Source organism: Anolis carolinensis, chromosome X (genome assembly GCF_035594765.1).
Source record: "Anolis carolinensis isolate JA03-04 chromosome X, rAnoCar3.1.pri, whole genome shotgun sequence".
Taxonomy (NCBI): Eukaryota; Metazoa; Chordata; class Lepidosauria; order Squamata; family Dactyloidae; genus Anolis; species Anolis carolinensis.
In genome coordinates, this window is record NC_085847.1 from 8,605,617 (window position 1) to 8,632,229 (window position 26,613).

The 26,613-nt window shown below is 41.9% G+C and overlaps 1 protein-coding gene across 2 annotated transcripts in view; it reads left to right on the forward strand.

The window, feature by feature from the left end:
* The window catches only part of nos1 (nitric oxide synthase 1), a 116,675-nt gene that overhangs the window by 79,076 nt on the left and 10,986 nt on the right, over window positions 1–26,613 (forward strand). For both annotated transcript variants that reach the window (XM_008113724.3, XM_003222783.4), the window contains 15 exons: window positions 3,478–3,615; window positions 5,410–5,555; window positions 5,863–6,025; window positions 6,796–6,887; window positions 13,901–14,042; window positions 14,356–14,495; window positions 14,803–14,977; window positions 15,534–15,635; window positions 16,518–16,712; window positions 17,324–17,409; window positions 20,564–20,708; window positions 22,811–22,915; window positions 23,644–23,702; window positions 25,757–25,873; window positions 26,220–26,394. In XM_008113724.3, the coding sequence (XP_008111931.2) occupies window positions 3,478–3,615; window positions 5,410–5,555; window positions 5,863–6,025; window positions 6,796–6,887; window positions 13,901–14,042; window positions 14,356–14,495; window positions 14,803–14,977; window positions 15,534–15,635; window positions 16,518–16,712; window positions 17,324–17,409; window positions 20,564–20,708; window positions 22,811–22,915; window positions 23,644–23,702; window positions 25,757–25,873; window positions 26,220–26,394 (1,980 nt within the window). The remainder of the gene's footprint in view (window positions 1–3,477; window positions 3,616–5,409; window positions 5,556–5,862; window positions 6,026–6,795; window positions 6,888–13,900; window positions 14,043–14,355; window positions 14,496–14,802; window positions 14,978–15,533; window positions 15,636–16,517; window positions 16,713–17,323; window positions 17,410–20,563; window positions 20,709–22,810; window positions 22,916–23,643; window positions 23,703–25,756; window positions 25,874–26,219; window positions 26,395–26,613) is intronic.

The window sequence follows — 26,613 nt, forward strand, 5'->3', positions numbered from 1 at the left end:
ACCACCTGCAGTGGTTTCTGCCAGAGTCTTTGCAGTTCAATCTTGAGGTCCTGATAGCGGCTGAGTTTTTCCTGTTGTTGTTATTGTTATTATTATTATTATTATTATTATTATTATTATTATTATTATTATTATTATTATGTTTCTCTATTCTCTGCTTTTTCTCTCCACAGGGAGACTCAAAGCTGCCTTTAGGTTCTGAGGAGGGTATTTGCCCACCAGCACCTCTCTAAATGGCTGGTGCCCATTTCTGCCACTTCATAGCTAGTGGAAGTGATGCTTCACGGAGTACTGGCTTCAGTCAGGGTGCCCATCTGTGCTCGATTAGCCTCTTTAATGGTTACTTCTCCAAACACAACCCATAGTTCAATTCTGCACTGTGTGGCAATGTACTTTCTCACCATTCTGCCAGGTCATAGTTGTTATCTGTTCAGCTGCCCTCAACGTGTGCCAAGAGGGAGAGCCAACTAGCCAAGGAGCCAACTAGCCATGCATTCCTCGTCTTCCATTTCTGGGATGTAGTACAGGTTGCTCCCTTCTTGAAAGCTGGAATGGTCAAGCAAAAGAACAGTTGCAAATTAGAAGAACAGCAGCAGGTAGGAGCCCTCACAGATGTGGGACCCCATGGGTCTTCCGAAAGCTAGAGCTGGCATTGCTTCTCTCAATTTTTACAAAGCACTTCAGAGACTTCCCAGACTGAGTCCTGGGCAGGGTGTTTCCCTCCACGAGAACTATGACAGCGTGTGAAATCTAAGGTTTGGGGGGTTTTTTGTCTCGCCTTTCCCTTGTTTCCTCTTGCTGGCTGTTTTTAGATGTTCCCGCCCAAGGATTAGAGCAGTGTTGGTCCATAATGATCATGATGGATTAGTTTCTCTGATATGCCTGCTGGCCATAGAGCACAAAGGAGAACAGCTCCTCTTGTGGTCAAAAGGGGAAGAACGCTTTGCCTCCATCTCTGGGAGCTTTGGGAGTTCGATATCCTCACATTGTTTGGCACTTAGGGCTAACTGCTGGTTTAGGAGGAGCTCGACTTGCCCTGGAACATGGGCTGGAAAAGGTTGAAGATCCCTTCTGGTGCACCCTATTTCTACTCCTGCTTCCCTCCTGAGTTTATCAGAGCACTAAAATGTCTCCAAAGACTTATCTCCCAGATGTCTCAGAGATTGGAGAAGTGGCATTCTCAACCCGTACAAGCCCCAGGTGCCCCCAGCCCTATTTTCACTCCTTTTCGCTCCAAAGTTTCTCCTTTCGTGCTGTAATCGCTGCCTGGCTTCCTGCCTTGCCCCACCTACGTCCCAAGGAGAAACACTTTGCACGGTTACTTCTCTGCCAAACCGTTCTACATAAAATGAGGAACACTGAGAAATCTGAAACAATGTAAGAGGAAATAGTACATTTATATTTTTCCCCTGCGCTTGAGGGGAAAAGTTCACACGGGGAGCATCAGCCTGTAAAGGCAAGCTGTTTGCTCAGTTGAACAGCAGAGCAATGACTTTGGACACGAGAGACCCTATAAGGGCTCGGAATGGAAAAGAACGTCTTTTGATTCACATTACAGTCATCAATTACCAGGCTCACATTTTCCAAATCAATATACAATTACAGGTGCAGCCACCCTTTTAGAGTTTGTGATATGCATCTATAATTTTGCAATGTGATTTCCAGAAAAAATGTGCGTACAGGAGGCACATATTAGAGGAGAGTGCAAAGTGATATGTCTTTGTGTGTGTGCAGAATTACATTATATTAACATTATATTAACAACTTTTTAAAATGTGACTGGTAGGCACTCTAGCATAAAGGTAGGCATATTAACTTAACAAGTTATAGAGCCTACAGTAAGACCCCCGCATCGGTGAGGGATACATTCCCAGCTGGACTGCGGTCGGTTCCATGAAACCACAGATATGACCAAACACCATGAAATGACCTGACTTCCAACCCTAGTTGAGTTCTAAGAGTTCATGAAAGGTCCCTTGGCGTGCCGGGCAGTCTGACCCGAGTGAATCCCAACAGATTCCGCTGGCATTGTCTTTCACCTGTTGGAATGTCTTGCTTTGCGTGTTCCCGGCTAAGCCCGTGGCTCCGTAAGCCCCTTTCTATCCTTCTGCACCGAGGCTTAATTCCTTTCCATGTTAGGAGTGATCAAATCCTCTCCTCTTTTGAAGGCTTAGAAATATAAGCTGCTCTTATAGCAGTGCCTCCCTTCCCTGGGACTGTGCAAACCTCTTTTTTTCTTCTTTTTAAAATCCTCCTATCCTTATAATTAAGTGATGACTGTTGGCTTCCATGTCCATAGTGTCGGATCTTTTCTGGGTTTTAGTCCAGCCTTTAAAAGATCTATCCATGTGCTGAACCAATTAGGGGGCTAGGTTTCAGCCCTTAAGAGAGCTCCTTTACAATTCAGACCCAAACTCCAAGCAACTGACCTGGAAGCCATCAGCAGCTGCTATTCCTTGTGCCGGCAGGACTGCTGACCAACAGGTTGGGGTTTGAATCTGGAGAGAGCAGGTGAGCTCCCTCTGTCATCTCCAGCTCCCCATGCGGGGACATGAGAGAAGCCTCTCACAAGGATGGTAAAACATCAAACATCCAGGCAACGTCCCCTGGGCAACGTCCTTGCAGACGGCCAATTCTCTCACACCAGAAGCGACTTGAAGTTTCTCAAGTCGCTCCTGGCGTGGGGAAAAAAACGTAGACTGCTTGCCCATCTTTTAGCTCAGCACTTTCCCCAACATGGTAAAGGTGGAAGGGGCCACAAGGGCCAAGCCCTTGCCATGCAGCAATGCACTCCCAAAACGTAGCCATCCAACCTGTTTAGAGAGCTCCAAAGACCCCTCTCAGAGGCAGTTTATTTTGTTGTCAAGCACTGCTTATAAGTGAAGATGTTTCCCCTAAAATGTAAGTAAAATATTTTTTCTTATAACTTGAATCCATTGCTCTGTGTCCTAATCTCTGGAGTGGCAGAAGAGGAACTTGCTCTATCTTCTACATGCCATCCCTTACATATTTAATGATAGCTATCTATCCTGCTCATCTGACGCTTCAAACAATGCTTATGGGACAGCATGATGGGAATTGCCGTCTGAAATGTCTAAGCAAAAGGCAGTGTTACTCTGTCTGGTAGAAGTCTCTCGTAGTCCTGTTAATGAGGTTATAAATACTGGAGTTAGACTGTGGGACCTTTGAAATTCAAAACGCACGTTCTACCATTCAGCCGTGTTCTTTCCTCTTGGAAACCTTTTGCTCTTTAGACCTTCAGAGGCCTTTCCACCTACACTTTCAGGCTTATCTCTGCAGTCTTGAAGACAGAAAGTCTGAGAAAGATGGCCAACCCCCCCCCCCCCTCTGCTGTACTTTTTGTGCTCTGTGCCAGCTTCAAAGCTTGAGTGATGTCATCGATCCTACATATTAGCTTATCTCTAAGCAGCAGGGTTTAATACTATGTGCTCCTCTCTTTCCGCTCCACCCACCCAGGTGCCACCCTCGGGTCGGCAGTCGCCAACCAAGCCTTTGTTGAACGGAAGCCCTTCCAAGTGCCCACGCTTTGCCAAAGTGAGGAACTGGGAGAGTGGCTCTGTGCTCAGCGACACTTTGCACCTGAAGAGTACCATGGTAAGTGAGGGGCATCCTTCTCTAGACATGCTTTGCCGAGATAATAGGCTGCCTGTCTGATAATGCTTTGGGCAGCTGAAGTTGGGTCCCATGAAAAGACAGTCCCCTAAGATCCTTAACTGCAGACATTTAACAGCAATGCATTGGCACATAGCACTGTGCCTGCTATACAACCAACAATGTGCCCTATAATCCAATGTGTTCCTCTCTGCTGTAAATAAAAACAATACTGATCAGTAAGTCTGATTGGAATAGGAGAACACTATATTGCCCTTTGCTTCAAACAGAAAAATATATCCCAATTTCCCACAATGCTCTGGGAAGGTTCTACGTCGGGCATGGTAGGAAAAACAGACATCAGCAACACTGGTAACAGCTGTGTAAGAATAGAATCATAGAATCATAGAATAGTAGAGTTGGAAGAGACCTCCTGGGCCATCCAGTCCAACCCCCTGCTAAGAAGCAGGAAATCTCATTCAAAGCACCCCCGACAGGTGGCCATCCAGCCTCTGCTTAAAAGCCTCCAAAGAAGGAGCCTCCACCACGGCCCCGGGGAGAGAGTTCCAATGTCAAACAGCCCTTCTCACAGTGAGGAAGTTCTTCCTAATGTTCAGGTGGAATCTCCTTTCCTGTAGTTTGAAGCCATTATTCCGCGTCCTAGTCTGCAGGGCAGCAGAAAACAAGCTTGCTCCCTCCTCCCTGTGACTTCCCTTCACGTATTTGTACATGGCTATCATGTCTCCTCTCAGCCTTCTCTTCTGCCGGCTAAACATGCCCAGCTCTTTAAGCCGCTCCTCATAGGGCTTGTTCTCCAGACCCTTAATCATTTTAGTTGCCCTCCAAATACATTAGCCTCAATAACAAGTCCTTTCACATCTTTGGTTCGTTCTACATACTTGCCATCTCTCCCCACCTCCCTGAATTCCCCTGAATTTCTCAGATATTAATTTTGAAACTGAGCCATCAGTAATTTTTTGCAGGACTCAGATCTTCCATTTGTTCCCGACTCTCTTCCTCCTTCCCTGCACCCCAAGCTCTGTTCCTGACATGCTCTGTGCCTTAAAAAAAACCTTGTAAATAAATGCCACTTCAATGCAAATGTCTATACGATTTGCATCAAGGTTCTCTTTATGCCGTCTTTTGCTGACACCGTGTATGCTCCTGCAAAAAAATAAAAGACTGTCTCGCACAAAGGCCCTTGATGCTGCCATGTGTCCTGTCATTGTCAAGAAGGTGCTTTGCTGTTTTATCAGTGCGCACAAGCACACGTGCACCGAGATTGGGGAGACGTCAGTAAAGATGGGGATGAATGTGCATGAATGAACTCAAGAACATAGGCCCCAATCTAGATGCAATAGGAGAGGCGTGTTTGTACTTGATGCGCACTTTCTTTAAAATGCAAATAGAGGTTGTAGTGGGAAACATCAGAAGAAAAGAGCAGGGAAATGTCAAGCCAGGAGGCTGCAGCTGCGAAAAAGAGGAGGATTGTTAAGAAAGGAGGTGAAAATCAAACAAGCAATATCATTATGCCGTCATACAAATCTACAAAACTGAACAAATCATAGGCTCCCAATTTTGGGTATAATAGAAAACCATAGTTTAACAATCCACAATAGAAACCACACCATTTACTTTTACTTAGCATGGTTTGGAACCGGCATATGAAAAACAAGGCATAGCACATGATAGCTGGACCCACTGACCATTTTCTTTGCAAATACACTGCATTATTTTAACCTCCATAGGTAGTTATTGAGATATGTATGATGTGCTCTTCTGCCTTGTATTTTCCAGGTGACTCCTTGCAGTGAGCAGGTCTGCATGGGCTCTATTATGATTCCTTCCCAGCACGTCCGAAGGCCAGAAGAAGTCAGGACTAAAGATCAGCTACTTCCGCTGGCTAAAGAATTCATTGATCAGTACTATTCATCCATCAAGAGGCAAGTCTTGTGGCTGAGCAGTCTGGGCTGCGGTTGGCAAAACCATCTAGATTTATAAACTGGCGAGCTAGCCAACTGAACTAGCTTTCCTGTTTCGTTCTCCTGAAGAAACGAAAGAAACAAATTCCACACAACTCTAGACTACACAGCTCTCAGAAACCGCTAGCCAGTGCGGTCAGGCCTGTAGCCAGAGGGTGGGGGAAGTTAAGCCTTCAAACCACCCAAAAAGAAGAGTGTTCATTTGTATAGCTTTGTCTAACACCTTGGTCCTATTGAAAGCTGCTGGCTTCTGTCTCCAAACTGACAGGTTTGGCTCCAAGGCCCACACAGAGAGACTGGAGGAAGTCACCAAGGAGATCGAAGCTACCGACACTTACCAACTGCGAGATACAGAGCTGATCTATGGAGCCAAGCACGCCTGGCGCAATGCTTCCCGCTGTGTGGGCAGGATTCAGTGGTCCAAGCTCCAGGTGAGGACATGGTTGCCTTGTGTGAAGGTGGTGGAGAAGGCGTATAATGCACATACTCTGGGAAGAGGATGGCACATGAGCATAACACTGAGAAGTGACTGGGAGGCTTCTGATTTAGATAGGGAAAGTTGCTCTCCCAGAAAGAGTGAACAAGTTGGTTTAAAGTTGCATTCAGTCTTCTTCAGTTGGTATAACACTGGCCAACACACATTTCGGTACCTCCAGTGTTAGCCCTATTTCTGGGTATATCTGATCTGCTGATTCCAAAAATGGCACCTGCTTTCCCACATCAGCTCCAGTTTTTGAGATGCAGAACATATGCCATATGCCAGTCACCATCTGCTCGCCCATAGGACATCATGATAACCATATCTAAGAAACTAGAGCTGACGCAAACTATCCAATGCAATTTTCAGAATCAGCTCCCCAAAGAACTCCAGGAACAGTCCTAAAAACCGAGACACCAAGGGGAAAAATTATACTCAAAGGGTTGGAGAAAGCTTAATATGAGTATCCTCAAGAAAGGATTGTCCATCATTGCCTCCAAAGGGAAGAGACCCAGATGAGTGGCGCCAAAGCCTTCAGCAAAATCTCCTTTCCTGCGACTTAAGCCCTTGATGTCTAGCCTTGCCCTCTGGGAGAGCCAAGAACATGCCTTTGCCCTCATCTGTGTAGCAGCCCTCAGGGGTTCCAATGTGCTTGTTCTTTCTCGGAGCCTCGCCCTCTCTTTTGCCCTTCGCTTGAACTCATTTCCCTTTGATTTCTTTCAGGTGTTTGATGCCCGCGACTGCACCACTGCTCACGGGATGTTCAATTACATTTGTAACCACATAAAATATGCCACTAACAAAGGGAATCTCAGGTATGTAGTACATGAAAGCCAGACTTGGAGAAATTATCAATTTGCAGGTGTCATTGGATGTTAGTGTGACCAATGGTCAGGAGCAATGAGAGCTAGAATCTTAACATTTGGAGAGTTACAGGTTTACCAGAATGTATATGTGTGTGTAAAAGAAAAGGTATCAGAGCATGAAACAACATGGATATCCTTTGCGTTCATTTTGACCCAACCAGTTTTGTATTTGTTCTCATGCAGAAAGACAAACAGTGATTTATAGGCTTAGCTGCATTCTTCACAGGAATAATAATATTGTTGCAAAATATTCTAGTTGTCATGCAAAGTATTTTGGGATAACTTGGGTAATGGAGAAGACGGTCTTGATGAAAATGAAGAATGTTATAACAACTTTGTAGATGTGGATCAGTGTCAAGTCATGCATTTTTGGACTCTCCTTAATAATAATAATAATAATAATAATAATAATAATAATAATAATAATAACAACTTTATTTTTATACCCCACCCCATCTCTCCGGAGGGACTCGGAGCGGCTTACATGGGGCCATGCCCAACATAAAAATACAATAACAGGGGAGGCGGAGTCAGCTATGGCTGGGTAAAGACGTCTTTCCTTTCAGCTCTTGAGAAAACAAAGCGAAAAGCAGTGAAAAAGGGATCGAGGAAGGATCTTTATGGATTAAAAGGGAGATGAGAGTGTTGAGCATACAAGAAACCTGAAAAGGTAATCTATTACCACTTAATTGCTTTGATTTATGAGCTTTGGCAGAAGTGAGGGGAAGCTGGAAGCTGGCCGAAGCAGGCTGAAAGCAGGCTGAAAGCAAAAGCGAAAGTAACATGATGAGTGCGAACGCGTGCGAAGCCGGAGAAGAAAAATAGTCTGTAGCTCAAATAAGCATTAAAATAATTAGCAAGATTGAATATAATCATCTGGAAGCCTCCTTTGAGGAAGGAGTGAGCTTTCCTCATCAGATTAAAAGCGAATCCCCTGGTTCCAAAGGCTCCAAAGGAAATAATGTTACAAGGCCTTGCAAGGCCTTGCAAGGCGTACTAGGGTTGTTTTTTTTTTGGACTGCGTCGAAAGGGGGAACTAAGTACTTATAAAAAAAAAAATTGATAAATACGGAAGGAGCAACTGAAGGGAGGTGAATGAGAAGGAATAAACAAAGTCAGGATATCCCAAAAAATCCTCTTTGGTCACGCACAAGGCCTTCGGACAGATCTTTTTCTAGATTGGAAAGGGTTTCTCAGATCCCCAAGGAAATGAGCATTGTTAAAAGAAGTCCCCCCACCTCAATTAAGGAGGGGAAACAATTAAAACGGACCCCCCCTCAAGCGGAGGGGGCAATAGGAGGAGGAGGCATTTCTACCTCTCTGCCATGTTTATCAGCAGAACTAAAAGGAAGCAGTGAGAGCAGAGAGAGGAAAGAAATGGGGAATGAAATGGGCAGTGGCCAATTGTTAAATAAAATAGCGGAATTGATCAAAGAGGAGAGTGAAAGACAAACAAAGGAAATGAATTTGAATTTGAATTTGATGTTTGATAAAGAAAGAGAAATGAGGAAGAGCGAGATCCAGGTTTTGAAGCAAGAAATTCTGACCAGCAACAAAGAAATAAAAGCACAATTGGAGGCAGAAAGGAAAAGCTCAGATGAAAAATTTCAGACAATAAGAGAAAGTTTGAAAACAGCACATGGAGAGATACAAACAAATAAATCTGAAATCGGGAAAAATAAACAGGAACAACTTGTACTCAAACAACAAACGCAAAAAAATGAAAATAGGCTTTCAGATGTGGAAAGAAAGTTCGTGTATATGCAAGATAATCAAAGAAGAAACAACGCAATAATTAGAAACTACCCAGAAGGGAATAAGAAAGAAGATCTGAAAACCGAGATTTTGAAGTGGTTGCAAAAGATCACGCCGATATTAAACTGGTCAGAATTAGATATCGAGAGAGTTCATCGCCTTCCGAGTGGAAGAAATAAAATAATTCCTAGGAATATAATAATCCGATTTCAAAACTTCGTAAAGAAAGAAAATTTGATGAAAATATTAAAGAAGAACCCAGAATATTTAAAGATGGGCGACTCAAAATTGGAGATATTCAATGACTATTGTACTGAAACTAAGAATTGGAGATATTCAATGAAGCCTATTACGATCCAATTAATGAAGGCCGGAATTTTGTACACTTGGGGATATCCTATCTTTCTCAAATTCCAATGGAAAGGCAAGAGATATAGAATAGACTCATTGGAGCAAGGACATCAACTATTGGAGGAGCTCGGTATAATAAGAAAACAAGAGAGAGATCGAAAGGAGGAGGAGGAGAAGGGTTCGGAAGCAGGAGTAACGGAGGAATTATTTGGCGCCACTGGAGGAATCGGGATGTAAGAAGAAAGCGTAACACTGCAATTAAATTTATTATTGAATTTAAAATGAGCACTCGGGGGGAGGGAGACTCTGGGCCATGGGATGACTTCGCCTTCCCCCTCCCCAATTGGGAAGGCCGGGGGCCATGATTGGGACGAGGAGTCCCGAAGAATGGAAGGGGAGGAAGGGGGGAATGAGGGAAGGGGGGGATCAAGGGGGAGGAGGGGGGAAGGGTGGGCAAGGGTAGGGGAGGGTAAGGGTCAAGGGTTCACATTGGTTCAAGCCACAAAAAAGCTTTTAAAGGGAAAGGGAAATGATGTCTCATAAATTAAGAATTTCAACACTTAATGTGAGAGGGTTGGGGACGGTAATTAAGAGAAGGCGGATTGAAGCCCTACTGAAGAAGGACGCGGCGGATGTCATCTTCCTACAGGAAACGCATCAGAATAAACTGGGCTCAAATGAACTAAAGTCGAGCTGGATAAGGAATTATGAGAAATCTTTTGGGTCATCAAAGTCAAGAGGTGTAGCTATAATAATAGCAAAGAAATGCAATTTGGGTATAAATAAGGTATTGAAAGATGAAGAGGGAAGATACATAATAATATATGGTGAAATAGGGGAAGAAAAATATGTATTAGTAAATGTATATGCACCAAATGTTAAACAGCAAGAATTTTACGAAAAAGTATTAGAGCAAATAGAGAATTATCACCAACAGAATGTAATATTTGGAGGAGATTGTAATTGTTATATGGACCCAAAGAAGGATAAAACAATGTTAGCATCAAAAACAAGAAATATCGAAATAACGGACTTAAGTAGAGTAATGAATAAATGGCAACTGAAGGATGTGTGGAGATTGGTAAAAGGGAATGAAAGCAGATATACATATTATTCATCGGTGCATAAGGTGTATACAAGAATAGATTATATTTTTGTCTCCAAAAATATGTTAAGTAAAGTGTTAAATGCTGATATTGGGATAATTAAGATTTCGGATCATGCTCTGGTATCGATTGAGTTGGTGCTGAAATGTGATTATGACAAAATGAAGAGGTGGAGGTTAAATACGAAAATATTGAATTATAAAGAGATAGTAGACAGAATGCAAGTAGAATGGCAAGAAATATGGGGCTTTAATGAAAAGGGGGTGACAAAAGGAGTTCTATGGGACACCATGAAAGCAGTGACTAGAGGGTTATGCATAAAAGAGACAATTAATCTAAAAAAAAGGCAAGAAGAAAGGAAAAGGAATTTAGAAAGAGAAATAGAAGAGATCGAAAAAACATATGTAATAAAGAGAGATATACGAACTTATGCAAGGCTGAGAGCAAAAAAAGAGGAACTGGATAAAATGGAAATAGATGAAGTACAAGAGAATTTAATTTATTTAAGGAGGGAATACTTTGAGTTTAGTGATAGGAACTCCAAGATGCTAGCCAAATCAACACAAAAAAAGAAAATGGAAGGAATGATAAATATGATAAAAGATAAAACAGGTAAATTATGTAGAACTATGAAAGAAAAACTGAAGGTATTTGAAGAATTTTATAAAGAATTATATCAAACTAAAGCTAGCTCTATAGAAGTAATTAGGAAATATGTGGAGGAAAATTGGGAGTGCAAGCTGGAGGAGAGGGATAAAGAGCTATTGGAACAACCCATTAAGAGGATAGAAATAGAGGAAGTTATTAAGAAATTAAAAGTGGGGAAAGCTCCAGGCCTGGATGGTCTAGGGACAGAATATTATAAAAGCTTCAGAGAAGTTTTAACTCCAAAATTATTAAAAATGTATAATGGGATAATGGAGGGAGATAAAATACCAGAATCATGGAGGAAATCACTAATAATATTAATACCCAAACCTGATAAAGATTTAACAGACCCGGGGTCATATAGGCCCATATCGTTAGTTAATCAGGACGCAAAAATTCTGTCTGCGATAATAGCTAATAGAATGAATAAATGCATGTATAAGTATATAAAAAAAGATCAGTGTGGGTTTGTGAAGGGAAGACTAATGTCAAATTTGATAGGGAGAGTACTAAAAAAAATTTATTTGGCTAAAGAGGGGAAGGAAAAAGCAGGGATATTATCACTAGATATTTTTAAAGCGTTTGATTGTGTGGAATGGGAGGCATTAAGGGAAATCCTGAATAAATTCGGAATGGGAAATAGAATAAAAGGAATCTTAGAACAATTTTATTCAAGGAATTCAGCAGAGATAACTATAAATGATGGAGTGACTAAGGAAATAAAAGTGTCCAGAGGAACGAGGCAAGGGTGCCCTTTGTCGCCGATATTATTTGCTATGGTGATAGAAATGTTTGCAAACGGTATAAGGAATGATAAGAATCTAGAGGGGCTAGGAAAAGAGGAGAAACATAAGGTGAGCTTATTTGCTGACGATACATTGCTATTTATAGAAAATATAATAGAGAAAATGGACAAAATAAAAGAACATTTGGAGATATTTGGGAAAACGACAGGATTACAAGTTAATTGGAATAAGTCAGAAATGATGTTAATAAATTATACAAAGGAAGAAGAGAAAGATTTTATAGAGCAGAGTAAAATGGGAATAAGAATTAAGAATGAATTAAAATACTTAGGAATATTAATAACAAAGGATTTAAAAAAAATGGAAGAACTAAATGTAGTAACATTAAGGAAAGAGGTTCAGAAAAAATTAATAGAATATGAAGACATACGCCTATCCTGGTTTGGAAGAATAGCATTAGTAAAAATGAAAATACTTCCAAAGATAAATTTTATATTTAGAATGCTACCACTTCAAATCACAGAAGAAGAACTAAACAGATGGCAACAAATGATTAACAAGTATTGTAATGGAAGTAAAAGAAATAGATTAACTAAACAGTTATGGTATAGATCGCAAAAAGAGGGAGGACTAGCACTACCTAATATTAAAAAATATTATGAAGCAAGCAGATTAAGCTGGGTGATAGAAGGAATGGTTAAAAGAGAGGGAATAGATTGGCTTAGTAATGATTCAGGAAAAGTGGAGGATGAAATTTGGAATATATTTTTTAAACAGTTTACTAAAAAAGAAATGAGGGAAATTAGAAACCCAATGTTGAGCAATATATTAGAAGTGTGGAATAAATATAGGAGGAAGTTAATAGGGGAGGGGTCAATCATAACCCCAATAGTGATGGAAAAAAAATTCCCTAAAAATTTAAAAAAAGTAATGGATAAAAAATTAAGGGAGAAAAAATTAGATAGGATAGAGGATTGGCTGAAGGTGAGAATGAAGAAGGAAATGATGTTGGAAGAGTTTAAAGAAATAAAATTGACATGGTTCCACTGTATACAATTAGAACAATGGTTTAAAAATTGGGAAAAAAACAATAGAAATGGAAGCCAACTTAGTCAATTTGAGCTAACAATACAGAAGGGAAGGGCTGTAGAGGAACAGGAAAACTTGAGAGGTATAATTAGTAGAATTTATAAGATATTAATCGAAACGAAGGAGGGGAAAATAAATAAGAATACCCTTAAGGAGTCTTGGGAAGAAGACTTAGGGATAAAAATAAGCGAAATAGAATGGCAACAGTTATGGGGACAAAGACACTTAAAAAATTTATCAATACGGGTTAAAGAAAATTACTACAAGTTAATATGGAAGTGGTATCTGACACCAGTAAGAATAGCATATATGAATAAAAATAATTCAAAAAATTGCTGGAGAGGGTGCCAAGAACCAGGAACTTATATACACATGTGGTGGCAATGCAAATATGTAAACAAATTTTGGGGGAAAGTTTTTAGGGAAATAGAAGATATAATGAATATGAAAATTGATAAAAGTCCTAGCATAGCATTATTATCATTATATAATAATAAACAATGGAAAAAGGAGGAGAAAGATGCGATAACAAATCTAGTAACAATAGCAAGATTACTTATAGCAAGGAATTGGAAAAAAGAAATGAACATACAAATAGAGGAGTGGTATAAAGAAGCATGGAAATTAGCAATAAATGATAAACTAACATGTATATTAAAGGTTAAAAAAGGTATATGGAAACAAAGCGATTATGATGCTGTGTGGGGAAAATTTGTTGTAAAAGGTTTAAAAAACAAGGAAGGAAAGTTACCGTCACAAGAGGAAATGAGGTTTTGGACAGATGATATGTAAGAATTGTGGCTTGAGACGGGGGGAGGGGAGCACCGTGGTGGGGTGAAAATGTTTAAGCAAACTATAAAAGAGTGTGCTGTATAAAATGTAATAGAACCAATAATTGTATAATAATAAAAAAACATTTATAAAAAAAAAAAAAAAAAAAAATACAATAACAGCGATAAAACAATAAAAACAATTTTTCACATCAATAAGACATCAACGTCAGTAAAACAGTCATAAAAATCAATATACTTGAAGATGTGTGCCTCAGTGGTGTTGCAATGAGCAGCGACACCTCTCAGTGCACCACTAGATCACTGATAGCAGATCTGTATCGGGATCAGCTTTGTCTTCCCAAACTCTTCTCACTTTTGGAGTACTGGTGGTGCATGCAAGACCAAGGAAATCACTTCCTGACTCTGTGGTCTTTCTGTTTATAGGAGTGATAATATCAGACCCATATTAGCACATTATTCTTCTGCCCTCTCAGGTCTGCCATCACCATATTCCCTCAGAGGACAGATGGCAAGCATGACTTCCGAGTCTGGAATTCCCAACTCATCCGCTACGCTGGTTACAAGCAACTGGATGGCTCCATCCTGGGAGACCCAGCTAATGTGGAGCTGACTGAGGTTGGTATTTAAGGACACAGGATTGCGACTCCTCCCTGTTTTAGATTCTGTCAAATTATGTATTTGTCAGTCAGAGAGATGTCTCATGTTTTGAGGCTTTGTGGCACCAGCCCTTTATCAGTGTAAGGTTGTTCTTGCAGCCACATTAGTTTTACTTTAGAACAAATATTTACCACCTCTCATTGTTTTATATCTGTTCTTATAAGCTTCCAGATCAGACCAGCTGAGCAACGCTGGTCTTGATCTTCACCAGTCATATGAATGGGCTGTTAATGGTCGCCTTCTTCTCCCCTGTCCTCTCTTTTGGATACAGATCTGCATACAGCAAGGGTGGAAAGCACCCAGAGGCCGCTTCGATGTCCTACCACTCCTTCTCCAGGCCAATGGCCAAGATCCAGAACTTTTCGAAATCCCACCTGAGCTCGTGCTGGAAGTACCAATAAGGCACCCCAAGTAAGTCAAAATACCTTTCGTAGAACCGTTAAGCAAACCTGAAGCCTTCCTGAGTCCTTTTGGGAGTTACCCCTGTCTTTTGGCTCTTCCTAGCTTATGTGCATGCATGGGTGAATGTTTCTCTGAATTGCACATGGCCTCAGAGCCTGAAAAGGCTGGGCAGCCCTGTTCTGCAACTCAGAGCTTGGAGATACCTTTTGGTGGCCTGCAAGATTCTGGACGTTAAGTTCCAAATTCTGCTGTAGCCCTTAAGCATGGGTCGGTTTCTTGTAGCTCAGACTGTTTGGTCGCCCTTTCTCCTTTGTAGGTTTCCCTGGTTTAAAGACCTGGGGCTGCAGTGGTATGGCTTGCCAGCTGTTTCCAACATGCTGCTCGAAATTGGAGGCTTGGAGTTCTCCGCCTGCCCCTTCAGCGGTTGGTACATGGGCACCGAGATCGGCGTCCGTGATTACTGCGACAACTCTCGCTACAATATCCTAGAGGTAGCAATTAGCATTGGCATGCTGCTTTCCAGCATTCAGAACATTACATATTTGCAGTGTTTATGATGACTCTTGAAAGGAAGTTGGTTATGTTATTAGGGATGTGGAAGCCTGTTCATTTGGTTCCTTGATAGACTTCAGGAGCCCACTGGGATGCACCTCCCATCCAATTTCCTGATCAGCTTGCAAGACTTTCCCTCTCTTTCCTGGACAGAAAGAAATTCACACATATTTTAATGCACACATTTACCAATTTATTTCCATATTGACTAATAGATATGTGTCGCGTTTCTCCATTGTATACCATTTTTGTCATGCAAACTAGTGACATTTCAGCCAGGATTTTCTGACTAATAGCTGCATGTGTTGCTATTTTAACGTAGTGGGGCTCCTTTAGTGTGAAACCATAGCCTCAGAACTAGAACATTTGCTTGGTAGACTGACCATTGCAAGTTCAGTCCCTGACACTTCCAGTTGAAGGTCCAAGTAGCATTTGATAGGAAGGACCTTTGACTGCCTTTAACTGCATATTTTTACTGGGTTTTTTTCTCTGCAGGAAGTTGCCAAAAAGATGGACTTGGATATGAGGAAGACCTCATCGCTCTGGAAGGACCAGGCCCTGGTGGAGATCAACATTGCCGTCCTATACAGCTTCCAGGTGCCAGGAAATGGTTCTGAAGTATCCATGTCCATTTGGTGACATCTGAAATGCAGATATCAATGGTGTTGCTGTTACATAATTTTAGACTCTCTCTCTCTCCTCTTTTGATGGTAGACTATATTATTTTGTAATTCTAAGGACCCATCTACAATGGACAGTTTAGCTCAGTGTAAATCCTCCCTGGATCAGCCCCAGATTTGGGATTAAACTTGTATTTTGCACCTTACCCAGTCTACTTTTACAACCTCTCCATTTTGATCCATGTTTTTATTAGTTCTTGTCGTTTGTTTTTATTGGCTAATGTTTACATTTTTTTAATTGTGCATGTCTCTTGTCTATTGTTGTGTTTTATATTGCTATTGTTTTTATTCGGGCTTGGCCCCATGTAAGCCACCCTGAGTTGTTATTATTATTATTATTATTATTATTATTATTATTATTATTATTTTATTGTATGACACAGCAAACAAGATAGATATGCTGGATTTCGTTTCACAAAATCACAAGTCGAACACCTCCCAAGTGTCTAGGACTGTGTGATGTATTTTCGGATGATGCGTGCAGATCCCAGTAGGGTGGCCTTTTGCAGTTGACAGATCGTAATTTTGTCAATGTCTATTGTTTCCAAATGCAGGCTGAGCTCTTTTATTGTTATTATTATTTAAACTCTCCTGTTACCCACTTTAAAATCTGCACGTTGCTTGTTGCAGGTTACTATATTACTTGTTAACTTGTAAATTCCAAGCTTTGGCTTCTACGTGTATCTAAGATTAGGAGAAACACATGCACACTTGAATTGCCATGATCCAGGCTGGCCTCAGCTGTTATTGCCTCTTTCATTGCACAAACGCTTTACCAGAGCCTCCCTCCTCCATACAGAATGACAAAGTGACCATTGTGGACCATCACTCAGCTACTGAGTCCTTCATCAAACACATGGAGAATGAATATCGCTGCCGGGGAGGCTGCCCTGCCGATTGGGTGTGGATCGTTCCCCCGATGTCTGGAAGCATCACTCCGGTCTTTCACCAGGAAATGCTCAACTACAGGCTCACACCTTCCTTTGAGTACCAGGTACTGCTGTAGCTAAGATTCAGCCTTAGAACCTCATCTGAGTCCCTACATGCGGGTTGCTCAGGTTGATGAATAAATGCGCATCCTCCCAATATTCCCTGTGGCTCCACAGTTGCACCCCAGATTCTGTATGCTTTGGAGAGGGGAGCTTCACAAGTTTATTTATTTATTTATTTACAGCATTTATATTCCGCCCTTCTCACCCCGAAGGGGACTCAGGGTGGATCACATTACACATATAGGCAAACATTCAATGCCTTTAACATAGAACAAAGACAAGACAAACATAGGCTCCGAGCGGGCCTCGAACTCATGACCTCCTGGTCAGAGTGATTCATTGCAGTGATTCATTGCAGCTGCTCTCCAGCCTGTGCCACAGCTCCTACCCCTTTGGCCCTCCGTTTATGCGGCCTCAGAAATTGAGGATTGGCCACATTATTTACTCATCTAAACATTATATTCAGAGCCAAGGTCCAACCTTTTGGGATCTCCTCTGTCTAAGCTAATAATGTGCCAGAAAAAAAGAAACGAACATTTAATTAAAATGAACATTTAATGCATAACTGCTTCCTGTTCAACCCAGGCTCCTTTTTCTTTCCTCTCCTCCCCAGCCTGACCCTTGGAACACCCATATCTGGAAAGGTCTCAATGGCACCCCCACCAAGAAGAGAGCGATTGGCTTTAAAAAGTTAGCCAAGTAAGTATGCAGCAGAGGATATCAGAACCTGGGGGAAGTCTGGGGAAGAGGAGGGAATTGTTTGGCTAGGACATTGACTACAGCTCAAGGCTGGCACCAGGAAACAGCACTGCCTTCTCCTGAGTGATCTCTCCAAGTTCAAATCTGACCCAGAAAACTCAGGAGAAGTGAAGGAAACTGACTCGGTGTACCTGAAGAACAATGAGGTTAATTCCAGCCACATTCTTTGGAGGCAGTTAATAAATAGGCTGTGTGAGAAACCTGCCCAGGTGGATCACTCCTCCCTTGCCCACAGAGTAGAAGTGGCATTTGTTTATTTTATTTTATTTTCTAGCCTGGAACTGGGGTGATCTACTATACTTTGGAAATAATGACAGAAAAAAAGTGTTTTTGTTTCAAAGGGTGGCTTCAAAAGAGAGATTGCACAAAATCCCCTTGCCCAACTCCCAGTGATAATCAAGAGGGCTATCGGTTGGTGACGTGTGCCTTTTTAATATATAAGATGTCACAAAATTGCTCTGGCCAACACACACCTTTTGATGTCCTGTTCTGAGTATGTTTGACCTGCTGATTCCAAAAAATGGCACCAGTTTCCCTGCATCAGCTCTAGTTTTTGAGATACAGAACATATACCATCTACCAGTCACCATCTGCTTGCACACAGAAAACCAGGACAGTCATATCTAAGAAAGTAAATCTCTACAAGCCAATTTTCTGAATCAGTGACCCAATTTACCCCAGGAATATTTCACAAAACCAAGCATTAAGAAAAAAGTTATTATTGTTGAGCTATCAAAGAATATTGAAATCCCAAGTGTGTCAAAAGTGGCTATGAAGGCCTTAGTGAAGTTTGAGTTGGCTCCTGCAGTGGCTCAAAGCAGATCATGCTCCTGCCTTTTTCAAGTGTGCACCCCTGGTTTTAGCTCTGTACCCCCTTCACATATGCACCAAAAGAAGATACAGGGGTGTTATAACATGAATTGACTTGGGGCAACTATATAATACTAGAATCTGTCCTGAATGGCAACAAGACCCATTTTATTCAGTTCACAACAAAGTCAAAGGTAATCGCCTCCTACCTGAAAAGGGGGGTGGGTGGATGGAAGGATTTGTTTTTTGAAATCATTTATTGAAGATTAACAGAGCCATCCATTGACCCAGTTGAGTTAGATTTACGGATGTGAGTCTCTCATTGTGTTTTACTGCTTCTCAATCATTGTAAAAGCTTTAAAGAGAGGCCGGCCTGATTATCCTTCCCTTGGAATTACCTTTTATTGCTTGTGCTTGATTCTCTTAGATTTTAAGCTGCCTGTAAACTATGCCAGGTACACATTTGTTGTTGTTGTTCTGCTCTCTGCATTTGATCTTCTTCTTGATGACTTGTTGTTAGCAAAATGCACAATGACGTTCTTGCACAATGACTTGGCAGGGAGCTGTTGCCACTTCTGCCTCACTTTGATTTGTGTTCTTGTAAGATGTGTCTCTACTCATTTGCACATTATATTTTTAAGTATGTACTTTAAAAAATCTTAAGTGAACACTGGAGTACATGTGAAGATTCCTCCATATAGACCCATCAACCCCAGTTTCCTTCCTTTTCCAGCCGCCAAGTTCATCCCATGGCAGTACTGCATGGGTTCTTATTCTTTATGGGGAAATTTTCAGTACATATTTTTGAGCATCTTTTTAGAATGAGCATATTTGTAGAAATCTACCTCCATTTCCTAAACCAAGAACAGGAAAGCTGCGACTCTGTCATGAAGACTTTTAAAACAAAAGTTAAAACATCCTGGTCAGACTGAACAGAATATCCCACTTCTGACACCAAAAATGTTATGAATAACTTTTCAATAACTTTAAAGCATAGGTTCTTTTTATTGCAATTTCAGTCTGAGAGGTAGCAGAACTTTTACAGAACAACAAAGAACAACATTTAGACATACAAACATACAGATTCTATGCAACTACAGGATTCACAAACAACCTACAGTTACATTGGCTAAGAAACAAACAAGGGGGGGGGGGTTTACATTTTCATTCATCATTCACACACAACATGCATCCATCTTCAGGCACACAAATATTACCATATTCTTTCTCCCTTCTTGGAGAAGCACCTGCTTAGGCCAGACCCAGCTTCCACTGCTGTCTGCCAAGACATAGTTCCAAAACGCCAAAACTTCAAAAAGACCATGACTTCAAAATGCACTCTTTTCTCTTCCCATGAGAAAAAGAGGCCCCAAAAAGTGAACAGAATCCTGCTTTCCCAGAGCAGATCTGCCACTCCCAAGGACACCATCTCCACTGAGCATGGCGGGTGAACAGCGTCGCTGTCTGTCACACCTTCTGGACTGTCATAAGGTCACTTATATAGCTGATGATGTTGTCCCAAAGTTGCAAATGAGTGATAGACGTCTTCCATCCTGGAATATCCTCAGTTTCCTGGACCAGATGTTGATTTCTCTTGATTGGTGTTAGCAAACAAGCAGCTCTGCCCCAAAAGTTCATCAAGTTAGCAAATGTTGACAGATGTTAACAGATGTAAACATTTCTCTTATCAGTCGCAGTTCTTATCACAGTTTGCTGGGCAGGTCAACTGTTTCAGGTCTCATTAGCAGGTTTTAATTACAATTCCTGAGCAGGTAGTTAATGGTTTGCAGGCTTTACAGACTGGTGTCTTCAAATTTCTAGCTCTCTTTCACTCTTCCATTCATACCACATATCATATATGCATATTTTGGTCACAACTCTCCAGATATTTAATTCCAACTCCCAGCAGCCCCACCCACCATGGAAGTTGTGGTCCAGCAATATCTAGAAAGCCACATGCTTCCACTCAAATGTACATAAGGTGCCAAAACCCTCCCCCTCCTTTCACAGAATGCATCATAAGTCCAGAAATGTGCACATTTCAGGCTGCAGATTGCATTCATTTCTATGGTTGGGAGATGCAAAATTAGACATGTCAGAATGTATTTCTCACACATCCCTAGCTCTTATGGCTTGGGTTTTGATGAGACACCTGTTCTCCTGATATCCTTATATCAACAATTACAAATAAACAATTTGGCACACAGCTGGAGGGTGCCAGATAGAAAGCTGCTGGGCCATTTTGGGGCTAAACCTGTCTTTCCTCTCCCCTCGCCTCCCACAGAGCAGTCAAGTTCTCGGCCAAGTTGATGGGGCAGGCCATGGCCAAGAGAGTCAAGGCCACAATCCTGTATGCCACAGAAACAGGGAAGTCCCAGGTCTATGCAAAAACCCTGTGCGAAATCTTCAAGCATGCCTTTGACGCCAAGGTAAGGCTTTGCCTGCATGGGGTGGTGCGAGTAAGGACTGGCACCATCCCTCAGCCAGTCCCTGGGGCCAGGGCGGTGAAAGTGGGTCCATTCTACAGCATAGATGCACCCCAAGGTTTTCTTTTCCATTGCCGGAAGCTTTGGCGTTCTAACACTTTTGTTTTAGAACAAAAGCAGGCCGCAACTGTCATGCACACCTTTTTTGGCCAAATCACAAAGAGGGCACTTTTGGCCACTGCACATTACATTTCCCAGCAATTTTTTTTTTTTTTTGGTTTTAAGAGTTTTGAAAATTGAGGTGCACATTAGATTTGATGGCACACTGGGCTCAAGTAAATACAAGTAAAGCATTCTTTAACAATGGATCAAAAACCAAAAGCATGAGATTAAAAACACACCAAACAATCTTAATAAGGATGGAGCGTTTGGTGTGAGTGCCAAAATTGGAGGCTTGCTGCAGAAAAGGAAAACCCGCAACTGCAACCATGACATATTTGTTTGTCAGGTTCTTGCAAACCAGCTGTGGTTCAACTTTAATTTCAAAAGGATCCATTATTGTCCATACAGAAGTGACGCCGTTACAAAAATATTTATTTGTTCAGACTAAAAATGTTTCCCTATGATTACATATATCTAAGGCTCATCCATCAATTGTACTCAAGATCATACATCACATGGATCTCCTGATTCCAGTGATGGAAAGGGTTTGGTTCCTTCCCCACAACCCTGGGGCAATGCACCTTTTATTGTATCCCAATAACCTTTTTATGGTTCCTGCAGTTTGTTCCTGCCGGCAATCTAGCACTTGTTTTTCCTGTGCAATTGGCAGCCCTCTATGAAATATGTTCCCAAAGCTAGATGGTCGTTTGTGTCTCCATTTGATTTATCAACAGAACAATATTGAGGATTGTTAAGAAACAGGCCTAGTGCTAAAGACATTGGGCTAGTCCCTTAGCCAGCCCATAGGTGCCAGGTTTGCAAAGTTTCTGCTTAAAGGTTTCAGTCTAGACTATGGTCTTCCTATATATTAAAAAGGAACACTAACATAAATGTTTCTATTGCCTTTATTTCTCTGTTATTTATCACTACACCCGCTTCATAGGAAATCTGCTACAAAACAGGAGTGGCCAGCTTCTGGTCAAAGGAAATTTAGCATCATGCCAAGTTTTTAACTTTGTGGTTTTTTATACATTACTAGCTGTGCCCAGCCACGCATTGCTGTGGCGAAGTATGAGGCCCCTTCTACACAGCTGGATAAAATGCACACTGAAGTGGATTATATGGCAGTGTGGAGTCAAGATAATCCAGTTCAAAGCAGATAATATAATATTATAAATGGGTTATATGGCTGTGTGGAAGGGCCTTGAGTCTACACTGCCATATGATCCAGTTAAAATCAGATAATCTGTATTTTATAGGTAGTGTGGAAGAGGCCTAAGTGAGGCCTAACTCTACCTGTCCCCTGGGCTGAGTGGGTTGCTAGGAGACCAAGTGGGCAGAGCTTAGCCTTCTAACTGGCAGCAATTGGATAAAAACAATCATTCCTCTCCCTCTAATTAGGACTTTATTTTTATTTTTATTTTTTGTTGTTGTATGAACGTAGAGGCATGGATGAGGGGTTGTGCTGCCAAGTTTAGTGTTTCTGGGATGTGTTTTGTCCTAGGCCGAAATTTCATTACGATAGAAGCAAATTGAGAATACAAATATATATATATATATATATATATATATATATATATATATATATATATTTGTATTCTCAATTTGCTTCTGACATGATAAATAAAATACCATTGACAATCAGTTTTGTTTACTTTATTGTACTTTTTATAGAGTAAAACTGCACACAGCCTTATTGATAACTCCGTATTAGTCAGTGGACCTGGGTAGGAAGAGCTCAGCGCAGCCTTATTTTTCTGCTTAAAATCAGTGCTTTGCTTGTTGTCCCTGACCCTGTCTGGCACCAAAATCTTGTCAGAAGCTCAACTTAGATTTTACTGTTGTGCATAGGCATCCACTGTAAATGTAACCTTTATTTGCACCATTTTGAATGCTCAGGGGGTGCTCCCTTCATGTCTTGGTTGTGTTTTTTTTTTCCCCAGGTGATGTCAATGGATGAGTATGACATTGTCCACCTAGAACATGAAACCCTGGTGCTTGTGGTCACAAGCACCTTTGGCAACGGAGACCCTCCTGAGAATGGCGAGGTACGCAGCATTGTGGCCACTTCTAAGTAGACTTCTGGAGACTTATTTTAACCCCCCACCCCACCCCCACCCCACCCCCCCCAAGATATTTCAGTGTAGGTGGAAGGGACATAAGGCACCATCCTAATTTTTTTATTATTATTATAATTTTTATTGTGGTTTTCAAAGACTTTACAGCGAAAGTGTGAGAACATAGTTTACAAAGTATAAAAAAGGAAGAAAAAGAGAGAAAAAGAGAAGGGGAGAGAGAAAAGGGAAAAAGGGGGGGGGGAGTCACACACACATAAAAAACAATGAAATGTTGGTTGACTTCCGTTCTTCTTTCTTATCTCCATATCTTGATGTCCTTTCCTTATTGTACTTTTTCCTATAGTAATTTACAATTTCCTCTATCTATTTATATGTAACCATCTTACAAATTCTTAATTTTGTTTCTATTCTCTAAATATTTATCCACCTTTGTCCAGTCCGTCTTTTTAATCTCTTTTCCATTACTCTGTTTTATCAAAAAGGTCAGTTTATCCATATTCTTTATTTCCACGATTTTATTCCACCAGTTTGTCTTAGTGGGGATTATCTCTTTAGGCACCATCCTAAACTGAAGGTGGGCTACACAACTATGGAAAGAGCCTTCTCCCCTGGGCTAGAACTGCTTTTCGTGAATTCCTTTTTAAAAACTAGATGATACTTGATGTACTTGCATCCTATTCTGTTTACTTTCTGTCCAGAAATTTGGCTGTGCTCTAATGGAAATGAAGAATCCCAACTCCAACCTAGAAGAGAGCAGGTAAGTGTTTCCTTTGCTGCCTCTGCCCCTACTCAGAATATTTGACCTCACTTCTGTCCCTGTGAGAATTCCCCGGTTTTCCTAGTGTTGTTCTTTATTTACTGCCTGATTCTAGAGGTTTTTTTTTTAATACTGGCAGCCAGACTTTGTTCATTTTCATGGTTCCCTCCTTTCTGTTGCAATGGTCCACATGCTTGTGGATTTCAGTGGCTTCTCTGTGTCGTCTACATGGTGGTTGTGTGAGGGTTCCAGCATTTCTGTGTTCTGGAATAATATTCTGTGTCCATGTTGGTTCATCAAGTGCTCTGCTATGGCTTGATGGCTATTGATGAACCAATTTGAACACAGAATATTACCATGAAAATGAACAAGCCAAAAATAAAGCTCTGTCTTGAAATTCTCTCCTCCGTTTCCCCATGGGTTGATTTCTAAGCCTCGCAATTCCACCACATCACCACGAGATGGCAGGCTTTTGCTGCTACTCAGCAGCCAGTTCTGTCAGTCTTTGCCTCGTGGCTTTTCCTTCCTAAAAGAGCTTTCCCCGCAGTTTGCTGTGATTGCCTTGAGAGCAGGGCACAAATCCTTTCACCGCTTAAAAGAAATGGGCACTCCTTTGCCTTCCAAAGACCTGAAAACCGATTGAAATGGAACTAGGTAATCCATTTCATTCAGAAACCCCTGAAGTTGGGAAACGAACTGCATTGTCTCATAATGGTTTGTTGGACACTGATCAATAATTACAGTATCCATTATAGAGGAAACCAGCAAATCATATGCAGTAGTGATCTCTATAGCAGCCCTGTTAGGCATATTGATATTACTGTCATCAACATTACAGCTGAAAAGACTAAGCCAGAGAAAGAGAATTTACTGGGTTGCTGTGAGTTTCGCCCACATCTATGGAAGCAGGAAGCAGCCAGGCTTTGAAACTGCAAGGCTAGTCAAGGTGGCCAATGGCAACATTCACACTTGCCTCCAACAGACAAGAGTTCTTTCTCCCACCCTGGACATTATTCCACAGGGATATAATCCCCACTCATAGATGTGGGCGAAATGTCAGGAGAGGATGCTTCTGGAACATGGCCATACAGCCCAGAAAACTCACAGCAACCCAGTGATTCTAGCCATGAAAGCCCTCGACAACACAGAGAGAATTTAATTTGCCTATAGTTACCTACGACGTTAGGACAGGGATGCTATTCAGACCAGGGACTTCCTATTTTTAGCTCCGACATTTGGCCTTGTTGCTACTGCAGCACTCTCGTGCCTTTGAGTGGGTTTGCTTGATTTTCTCACACCTGTTTGTGTAATGTTATTTGACACTGCAGTGTTTCAGAATATAACGCAGCAGTTGTGTCCCAGGGCATTTGGTGGTCCTTTCTTCCAAGTAATTAATCCGGTTAGATGGCTGCGGCCCGACTGAGGTCAGGAAATGGTGGAGACTGGAGTGGAGAGCACTCTGGCCCTGTACCTCTCCATTACCTCCACTGTGAGTGGTCCCAAAGCCTTTAATGGCCACTGAAATTGGTAAAGCGGGGAGACCCATTTGTGGATTTCGTTCACCTGTATTTTCCCCTAAAGGTCCTGCTTAAGCCCTTAATTGCGAGGAAATTTTCTGTCATTTCAAGAGAGCAAAAGAACTGGCTGAGCGTGGAGATGCAGCACAGTCACTCATTATGGTGGGCCCCGTCATTTCTAATGGGTCTCAAGTGCCCGTTGAAGTATAAGCCACTCCAAAACATGTTGCTTTACAAGGGGGGATAGTGCACTGCGAAATATATTTACTGGAAAAATCCATGCCCACCTCCCATTAGTAATTGTGACCATCAAAGTTAAACAGATATAGAAAATTGAAGGCTAAAACAGATGGCAAATAACATAATAGCCCCTGTTTAAAAAAAGAAAGAAAAAACAAGCTTGGCCTTTCAAACCCTTGAGTCCATTTAATCACTGGCTTCATTAACTCCCCCCCCCCCCCACCTATGTACATATGCACCCACACTGAGTGGTCTTCTTTTCTTTTTCCCTAACTTTGCTTCAATCCTGTTTTGCAGGAGCTACAAAGTCCGTTTCAACAGCGTCTCCTCGTATTCAGATGCTCGGAAGTCCTCAACGGATGGGCCGGAAGACAGGGATAACTTTGAGAGTACTGGCCCTTTGGCCAATGTCAGGTGATCAGGGAAGGCGGAGGTGGGACAGGGGTTTGGGGAGGGAATTCTGTTGATGTCAAGCGACAAGTCTGTAGTCCTCTTGGCACGAGCAATGTGGAGGTGAGGACAGCCTTCCCAATGCTCTCTTCATGACGGGGCCCATAGCCAAGCTCCCAAGAAGGACCCAAGCATGGAGGCAGCTGTGTTGCTCCCTATCCCATATCAGCAACCTGTTCTAGCAGGTCTTTTTGTAAAGCCAATGGGTCTTGATTGCCAATGTAAGCTCAACTGTCCATAGTACTCCCATTGGCTCTGCTTGTCCACCCACTGCTTGCGACCCCCTCTCTGTCTGCTTGCTTGCCTGCAGATTCTCCGTCTTTGGCCTGGGCTCACGGGCCTACCCCCACTTCTGCGCCTTTGCCCGTGCTGTGGACACCCTCCTAGAAGAGCTGGGTGGGGAGCGTATCCTGAGGATGGGTGAGGGAGATGAGCTCTGTGGGCAGGAGGAATCCTTCCGGACATGGGCCAAGAAGGTCTTCAAGGTAGCCTACTTCCTTTTTGCCTCTTGGGGGGAGACGTGGGGTGATTGGAAGATGGTGTGCCAGCCAGAGGGGAACATGGTGTAGCCTTCCATCGGCATGTGCTCACCTGGGCCCTCCGTCTTCTCTTCTCCAAGCAAAGCCTTTCCCAGTACCTTGTACCACTGACCATATCACTGGTCACCATATCCATTCATGTGGAATAAAAAATCAGTCCATCTC